Source organism: Arachis duranensis, chromosome 5 (genome assembly GCF_000817695.3).
Source record: "Arachis duranensis cultivar V14167 chromosome 5, aradu.V14167.gnm2.J7QH, whole genome shotgun sequence".
Taxonomy (NCBI): Eukaryota; Viridiplantae; Streptophyta; class Magnoliopsida; order Fabales; family Fabaceae; genus Arachis; species Arachis duranensis.
In genome coordinates this window covers 94,339,148-94,349,143 of record NC_029776.3, presented here as the reverse complement: position 1 = coordinate 94,349,143, position 9,996 = coordinate 94,339,148, and the positions used below count along the sequence as shown (strand labels likewise).

General features: G+C 31.2%; 1 protein-coding gene and 1 pseudogene across 1 annotated transcript in view; both read left to right on the top strand.

The window, feature by feature from the left end:
- LOC110281328 (pentatricopeptide repeat-containing protein At1g62930, chloroplastic-like) overlaps positions 1-5,760 on the top strand; it is an 11,387-nt pseudogene extending 5,627 nt beyond the window's left edge.
- Positions 2,423-9,996, top strand: part of LOC107490630 (putative pentatricopeptide repeat-containing protein At1g12700, mitochondrial) — a 14,175-nt gene continuing 6,601 nt past the window's right edge. Inside the window, exon 1 of the mRNA XM_052261955.1 lies at positions 2,423-3,409. Within this exon, the coding sequence (XP_052117915.1) occupies positions 2,423-3,409 (987 nt within the window). The remainder of the gene's footprint in view (positions 3,410-9,996) is intronic.

Here is a 9,996-nt window from a genome sequence, read left to right as displayed (position 1 = left end):
AACCCCAAATTAGTTAAAAGTTAGAACATTGTTTAGCTCGTGTTTCGTTGCCTCTACGCGTTTGTTTGCTTTTATAAATATGTAACACGAAATTCTACTGAAATTTTTGCTCATGATTGTTCAATTTTTGCTTTTAATTTTAAATTATTTGGGGTATTCACTAGGATCAATTTCACATCATCTTGAGTTTTCTGCTATTTAATTAATAAAATCCTAAGCTACGGTCTAAATAGAATAAACTGTTCTTTAATGGTTTTGCTAAAAATGTTTTTCTTTAGCCCGCAAAATACAAGTGTTACAATGGATAAACATTCGTTTCTAATTAAATATTTTTGTGAACTACCAGCCTCATTTTCCTCAATTCCATTTCTTCAGTTGTTATACAATGCTCTCTGGATGAAACTGCACCTCTCTGCAATTTTAAAGACTAAAACTTTAGCCTAGACTTACCAGTTAATAAAAGCATGAACAATCAAAATCCTTCAATGCTAGAGAGGAAATTCTATATTGTACACCTTTTCAAACATCAAATTCTTAATTCTAAGTTTATCTTAAGATGAATTCTATAGTACCTATAAATTGGTACTTAATTTTTGTCAAACTTACCTTTTATATCAAATTCTAAATTTAAAAAAATTATTTATTTTTATACTTTTTAAACTAAATATTAATTTTTAACCTTTTTCAGCAATTTAAGCACCACCTTTTAAATACCATAACAATCACCTTAATATGCAGCACTCTTGAGTGAATTTCAGCAAAGGATGATAAATCTTTTCCTCCAAAAAACCCCAAAACATAAAACCAAAAAGGAGTAGGATTGTTATATGTATGTTTATAGACTTCTTGTAATGAGCTGGCATTATAAGACCATTCTCAATTCAGGCTGTCACCTCTAATTCTTTATGAGAAAAAATATCCTATTCAATCACAAGACTGTGATAATGAAAGAATTGAAAATGATAACCGGACAAGGAAGCTAAAATAATGACACAACTCAATTTTGAGTAAAGAGAATGCAGTGACTAAATGGATGGCTAATTATACTAATGCTAGTGAAAATAGGAAGTTACAAACAAATCATAAAACAAAAATTGAATTTTGTAAATAAAAGTAGTGAATTCCTACTTTGATAATCCGGAAAATGCTCTATCTTTTCCTTTCGCATCATAATACACTGAAGAACTTACATAACAATTAGTCTAGCTAAGAAATTTACATCATAACAATTCATTAATAAACATGATTGATATTATGTCATTCTCAATATACTAGTTGACCTTGAAGAAGCTAAATGACAAGAGATTGCAAAATTATAAAACACTTTAGAAGAAATGCAAGGTCAGCTAGATGAAAGCAACAAAACTAGCAATTGAGCAAGCACCACAGTAATTAAATAGGATTCTGTTGTGGACAATACTAAGCTAGTTAGTGGCAAATAAAAGTGAGGAGCTAGAGGTAAGTATAAACTTCTGTCTTAAAATGGTATGTGTTATTGTCAGAGAGAAACGGTGAAAACAACAGAATTATTTTAACTTGAAGTTTTAATACATTTTGGAGATAAAATTTTCACCCAAAAAATTATATTATATTTTTAAATAGTATAATTTAAAGAAAGGAGTATACTTTTAACTTTGTTTTCAAGAAGAATGTTATGCCATTTGTTACTCGAAATTTAAATTACAAAAAATAGAAGCAAATGTGGGGAATGAAAACTATAAAAGGATTCCCCATGAAATAAAATTGATGATTATTTACAGAAGAATATAAATTCCAATCCATGAACAATATCAAATTCAGTATCTGCCTACTACACTTACATACATGCAAATATGTACCATACTAAGAATCTATTGTTCCTCAAACACAAAATAAATTTATATACTTATCATCATCATTTAGTTATAGCCACCATGAAATCAATCGATCAACTACCTATCCACATCCTCAAAAACAAGACGTAATTTCTAACTACAAGAACTTTATCAAAACTCCATGTAGTTTTCATAGAAAAAGCGAAAAGAATGGAACCTTGATGCCCTTGGAGTAGGTGGCAGAGGTAGAGGCAGAGGTGGAGGGAGAAGGAATGAAGTCAGAGTTGGTGGCGAGAAAGAGAAACAGGGCGAAGACAGCGAGACACATTGCACAAACAGCGATGGCGAAAGAAGACAGACTGCCGGAAACGTCAAGAACCCTAGCAGAATCACAAATTATGTTTAAGGGTGGAGAGGGGAAATTTGGAAAGTAAAAATCGTAGGGGTAAATGTAGAATTACAAAAAAAAAAAGAAAACAGAGGGTTCAATTTGAAATTAATAAAATCCGTGGCCTAAATAAAATAACAAAAGTAGAAACAATTAAACAAATAAGTAAATAACCTCGAACAAGCTTGATTCTACCCTCACTCTGTTGGTGGTTGCAAGAATGTTGTCATTCTTCTCATTCTCACGAATCATGTTAAGGTGTGCTCTTCAAATCCCAAATCCCTCTCCTTATTGTGTTCCCTATTCCCCTCTCCGTCTTTGCTTCCCTTCAACTTCATCCCTACACTCTCACTCTCAACCCCAATCACTTGATGAAGCTGTTGATTCCTTCCCTCGCATGCTCTCTATGCGTCGCCCTCCATCCATCATCCAATTCACCAAGATTTTGGGATCTCTTGCCAACACCAACCATTTCTCCACCGCCATTTCCCTTTTTCAGCAATTGCAAGCCAGAGGAATCACTCCCGACTTATTTACTTTGAGCATCCTAATTAATTGTTGTTGCGGCATGGGTCGTATGACGCTTGCTTTCTCTGTATTGGCCAAGATTTTCAGAATGGATTATCAACCTAATACGGTAACATTGAATACACTCGTTAAAGGTCTCTGTCTCTGTGGTAGTGTTGAAAAAGCACTGCACTTTCATGACAGATTGCTGGCTCATGGATTTCAGTTTAATCAAGTCACTTATGGGACCTTGATCAATGGGCTCTGTAAGACCGGACACACATCAGCTGCTATTCAAGTGTTGAGAAAGATCCCACAGTATGGGATTGCTCCTGAGGTCTTCATGTACAGCGCAATTATTGATAGCCTCTGCAAGGATACACTTGTAAGTCAGGCTTTTCATTTATTCTCTGAAATGCTTGCTAAGGGAATTTCTCCCAATGTTATCACATACAGTTCTCTCATTTTTGGATTGTGTCTTGAGGGTCAATATAAGAAAGCCATTGATTTGTTAAGTGATATGGTGCTTAGAAACATTACTCCTAATGTTTATACGTATAATACTTTGATTGATGGGCTATGCAAGGAAGGAAAGATCAAAGATGCTAAGAGTGTATTGGCTGTAATGGCAAAACATGGTGTGAAACCAGATGTGGTTACTTATAGCAGCTTAATGGATGGATATTGTTTGGTTAATCAGGTAAATAAGGCAAAATATTTATTCAACACTATGGCCGAGAATAAAGTGTTTCCTAATGTTCAGAGTTACAATATCATGATTAATGGCTTTTGCAAAAGTAAAATGATCGATGATGCCTTGAATCTCTTCGAAGAGATGCGTCACAAGAACTTGGTTCCTAACACGGTAACTTACAATACTCTAGTTGATGGCTTAGGAAAATCAAGGAGAATCCTTTGTGCCTTGGAGCTTCTTGAAAAGATGCATGATCGAGGTCAACCCGCTAATATAGTCACTTACAGTTCTTTGATGGATGCTTTGTTCAATATCAAACAACATGACAAGGCACTTATGTTATTCAATCAAATGAAAGAGAGTGGCATTGATCCAAATATATTTACATACACCATACTTATAGATGGCCTGTGCAAAAGTGGAAGACTTAAAAATGCAAAAGAGATATTTCAAGATCTTTCCATTGAAGGCTATCATCCAGATGTGTGGACACACACCATTATGATCAATGGGCTTTGCAAAGAGGGCCTGCCTCATGAAGCATTGGCTTTCTTGTCAAAAATGGAAGACAACGGTTGCTTACCAAATGCTGTGACTTATGAAATAATCATTCGTGCTCTGTTTGAAAAAGGTGAAAATGATATCGCGGAGAAACTTCTTCGTGAAATGATATCTAAAGGCCTGTTGCAAGAATAAAAGATGGTGAGATTCTTCTGGTTAGACATCACAAAATGTTGTTTGTATCTCTTTATTTATAACTTGTGTTTTGTTCTCGATCATCTTTCGATTCCATATTAATGCTTTTAGATCTTCACATGATTGTGATTCTTTATTCTGCTTTACCCACACCTAAGTTTTTTCTTTGTCGTTGCTTATTTTATGGCATTTTTGGTGACTAGATGGCTGTTATATGTGGCTTGTCGGATCTATCATTATTTCCTTTTTTATTTTTGTAATTATATATGTGCATTGATGTTAATTTATTCTTAAGCTGAAATGGTTGTGATTTTCATCATTCAAAGGGAATCCTTGTTAGTTGTGAAGCTTCCCTGCACTCTTATTGTCTTTCGATCTTTTCATTTCTCCCATATTTAAATTGAACTCCCATGCAGCAGCATATTGTCTGATGTAGCCTTAGATGAAATCTCAAATGTTATTTTGTAAACATCTTGTCATTTTTCTGTGTTCATGTAGTTATACCTGAAGCATATTGTACCAAAGCAATCAACTTGATAAAAAAGGTTACTGATTCAAACTTCAAAGCCAAAGGATTTTGATCAAACACTAGCCTCTTGCGCAGTCTCCAAGCACCCCAAAGAGTAGCAAGAAACATTTGCACAGGTTAATGCGCAAAAAAGTTGGAATACTCTATCATGAATTGCATGTTCCCATATAATCATGTTAAGAAAAATAATAAACCTATAAACTTTACAATTAAAATGAGAAACTTTGGTGGTATATTCGGGCTTTTAAGTTCGAATCTCATTAAAGCTAAAATATTGTGTTAAGAAACATTTATGTGATCAAATCTGGTTTTAATGAAACAATTATGGTAATTTTATATGATAGGAATTGTTCAGTAGAGAGTATTTTCATTTGTTAGCTGAGCTAAACTTGTAGGCTGATGGCTTGATAACTTTCATCTTTATGCTGGCTCTACCATAGATCAAATGATTCATTTGAAACGTTCTTGGAGTTATCATGAAAAACGTTGGTCCATTTGTTTGTTGTTTTTCTTTTTCACAAAAAAAAAATGACATTAAAAATTTTGAAAAAATGGCATTTATCATTGTCTTTTTGAGTTTTTTTTTTGAAGGTGGAAACAGAAAATAACTAGTTTACAAGGGCAAGCAGTAGCAGAAAGCCATTGGATTTTATTCATTTGCCATTAAACAAAGCAGCAAGAATGCAACATACTACAGTAATAGGGCCCAAGCATCTAAGTCTTTTTGTATTAGAAAGCATCCAAGTCTAGTAGGTAGATACTGAATATTACTAGCTTAGACTATACAAGATGTGGATATTACGTTGATCATATTGGATTGAAAATTTGAAATGGCTTGACATTCACAAGTTCATTTCCCTGACATGCACATATGCAGTTGAGCGGTGTTAAGGTAGTTCGAGGCAGGTGTTGTGCAGCTGTTTGTGTAAGATCAAGCTTTGCACTTTTAGTTTTGTTCCATTTATATCTTTGTACCCTTTATTGCTGAGATTGTTAATTCATCCATCAGTGGCATTTATTTTTGTACTTAAAGATTGATTAATAAATATGATGATAGTTGCTGAATGACAATTTAAAGGCCTTTAGGTGAGGGAATGACGAGGAGTTTCTGCAAATCCATTGGTGGATATCAAAGATTCTCTGCAACGGCTTTGATTGGTTCTTGTAATGCTTTTTCACTTATCTCGATGGCTTATTAGGCGAAATTAGTAAGTTACGATTGAGCCATTAACCTAATAAAATCATAAATACTATTCTTTTTTATTTTTTGAAAGTGACACAATTACTAATACTATTTTTCTGAGTTTTTTAGGGCGAAACATAGTTATTAATCTTTTCGCTACGGTCATCAGCATAAAGACAAATAATTTGGTCACAAAATGTTTTTCATGTCTAAGGTAGAATTTTAAACTACTGAGTTTATAGTAGTTTGGTCATAAAGACAAATAATTTGGTCATCAGAATAAACTGTTCTTTATTGGTATTGCTAAAAATGTTTTTCCTTTCATGGATGTTGGCCCTCACACACGAATTGTTAAAATGCATTAAGCATTCGCTACTAACATCTTCACGAATTGTTTTTCCTTTTTCTCAATGAGTTTGATAAATTTTTAAACACTTTCCTCTTCTTCAGCTGTTATATAATGCTCTCTGGATAAAATTGTACCCTGCAATTTTGAAGAAAAACTTTGGTATAGAATTGCCGTTCAATAAAGGCACCTACTCCAATAAAGATATAAAAAATATCTTATGAAAATATTTGATTAAATTTTGACTTATTTTTTTAGCCATACTTTAAATAAAGATAATAATTTTATAACATACTAAAATCAAATCTTACAATCCACTATTCAATGGCTAAACAGAAGCATCCTCGCATGAAGATAATTTAAAATCTTCATTAGAGTATCCACCTTTAATAAAAGCATGAACAATCAAAATAATCCCTTCAATACCATAGTAAACATTCTTTATTTGTACATTCACCCTCTTATAAACATCACGTTCTTAATTCTGAGTTATTTTAATATGTGCACTCTTGAATGTTTTTTGAATTTAAGCAAAAGGATAATAAATCTTTTCCTGATATGATCAAAATAAATTCCCACAAAAGGAATAAGAATGTTACCTGCAAATGTTTATACTTCTTGTGACAAGGTGGTATTATAAGACCATTCGCACTTCAGGCTGTCACCTCAAGTTTTTCGCGAGGAAAATCCTCCTTATTTTTTAATCACAAGGCTGTGATATCTACTAGCTAAGAAGGACTAAAAATGATAACAGGACAATGAGGCTAAAAGAATGCACAACTCAAAAAGTTTTATGAGTAAAGAGAATGCAGTGGCTAAACTGATGGCTAATTAAACTAATGCTAGTGAAAATAAAAAAATACAAACAAATCATAAAATAACAAAGAATTTTGTAAATAAAATCAGTGAATTCCTACTTTGATAATCCGGCAAATAATCTATCTTTTTCTTTCGTATCATAATACCCCAAAGAACTCACATAATAACCATACATCGTAAAACTTTATTAATAACCATGGTTGAATATTATACCATTCTCAATATACTAATTAACCTTGAACAAGCTAAAGGACAATAGATTGCAAAACTACAAAACAGATTAGAAGAATTGCAGGGAGAGCAAGATAAAGCCCAGGCTGCAATTATACTAGCAAAGCAACAAAACTAGCAATTGAGCAAGTACTATAGTAGTTAAAGAGGTTCATGTTGTAGACAACACTAAGGTAAGGTTACTAAAATGAGGAGCTCGAGGTCACTTTTTGTTTTTCATATTGGAGTGGTAATGGAGTTTTTTTTAAATGTGGATTGTTGAAAGTGTTATTCTTAAATATAGAACGATTTAATTAGAAAAATAAAAATTGGATCGTTCGAATTATTAGAGGTACAAAAATCAGATCGTCCGATTTATAGAGGTACAGAAATTGGACTGTTCGACTTGTGTTAAAAAATTTAAAAATTTGAAATACAAAAATTAGACTCTCCAATTTGTATACCTTTTACAATTTTAAAAAATATAAAAAATTATAATATTAAAATATATCACTACTTTTATTTTCATATAAAAAAGCCGCTAAAAGTAGGGTTATATTTCTATCTTAAAATGATACATTTTACAGTCAAAAGTAAAACACGAACAAAAAAATTCCTTTAGCTAGAAGTTCAATATATTTTGCACATAAACCAAGAAATTATGTGAGATTTTTAAATAGTACAATTTAAAAAAAAGGAATGTACTTCTAATCTAACCGTTTATTTCAATACATCTATTACTCGAAATTTAAATTATAAAATTCCATCAGGTTTTACAGTCTATTCAATTAACATCTGAGAGGGAGGACAGAGTGGTTTGGAAATTTGATAGATCTGGTATTTATTCGACTAACTCATTTGTGCAGGTGTTACAGGAAGTGGTTCTCCCGGAGGAAATAACAAGCTATAGCTTCACAAGTGCAATTTGGAAGGACTTCGTTTCACCAAGGATCGAGTTATTCTCTTGGTTTGTGTTGGTGGGGAGGGTGAATACTAAGAATAGACTGTGTAGACTAGGTGTAATTAACCCAAATGATCGTACATGTGTCTTATGTGGTAAGTCTGTGGAGTCTGTTTTTTATTTGTTTGCTGATTGTGAGATTTTCTAGCAGCTGTGGTGTGCTTGACTATTCGCTCTTGGAAGGAAATGAACTATGCCTGGTATACTCAAACAACACTTTGAAAGTTGGACGAATGCTGCAGCAAGAAGAGGTGAGAGGAGGAGGTGGATGATTGGCTTCTTTGCTATTATCTGGACGGTTTGGCTAGAACAGAATGATAGAATTTTCAGAAATCAAAGCTCACGTGTGGTGGATATTATTAATAGATCCTTCTTGCTCTCCGATGAGTGGAGTGGTGGTGAACCCTATGGTTATTGATGGCAATGCCGAAGATAACTAGGGGTTGTCATGACTAGAGTTGTCGAATTGTTCTTTGTTATTTTATATGCTCAACCTTGTTGTGTTGAGCTCTTTACTTCAAAAAAAAAAGTAAGAAATGAAATTTATAAAGTGATTTTTCATAGAATAGAAAATTCCTCATCTAAGCAAACATTAGACTCGATAGTGCTATAGCAAATGCTACTAACACATTGTTTTGTTTGAAGGAATATGAGAAAAAAAATGTGGGAAAAAAATGGATGAAAAATTAAATTTTTTGTTGTTTAGAAAATATAGGTAAAGAAAATGCTACTAAAAAATATTTAAAATTAAAAATAACAAAAATATCTAAAATTTAAGTAAAAAAATTTGAAAATAAAATAAAATAAAATCAATTTAAGATATAGAATTTAGGATTAAGTACGATTTTCATCTCTAAGGTATAGACTAAAAAAAATTTTCATCTCTAATTTTTTTTATATAAAATCGTTTTTAAGGTTTAAAATTGTCTTTTTTACTTAAATATTAAAATTTTGGACTAAATTACTCATAACAAAAAAATTATACAATAAAAAAATAAGAGAAGGAGAGTGCTTCTACTCTTATGAAGGGAGAAGAGAAGAAGAAGAAGGGAGAATGGAAGAAGAAAAAGCTATTCACGATCAATTTCTACTTCAACTTTTGTCGCCAAAAATTTAAAATCAAGTTAAACTTTAGGGACGATTTTAAAATTGAGTTAAATCTTAAGGACTATTTTATTTGAAAAAAAAATTGAAGACGAAAAAATTTTAACCTATATTTTAAGGACCAAAATCGTACTTAACCTAGAATTTAAGATTTAAAATTTAGAACTTAAGATTGTCAAAAAACAATGAATAGTCAATGTGAACAGCTAATACTAATTGGTGAATGGTTGAAATTAAAAGAAAAAAAGTACAAAAGAATAAAAGAATAAATTTTAGAAAAATTGTAATATCTTAAATTTCACAAATATTTTGATAGAAAGTTAGATTATATAATAATATTTTTAATAAAAATAATTAACTAATAAATTTTAAATATAATAATTTAATTAATTATTTTAAATATTTTTAAGTTGTAAAATATTTATAATAATAATTACTAATATATATTTTATTTAATTTTTAATAAAAAATTTTATATAATTTTAGAAAAAATGACAAATAAGTATTTAACCTTTTGATCCGCGGACATTTATGTTCTCAAGGATTTGAAAATATATTTAAGTTTTTGACATTTTTAAAATTTAGACATATCGATTCTTTGTATTCATTTGGGTCTGTCAAATTCAACGAAAAAATTAAATATAATTTTTATTGTACTGACCTGTTTGATATAAATATACATAAAAAAAATTTTAAAATAAAATAAATTAGATCTAAAAATAATATGTTTAAATTTTAAAAAAGT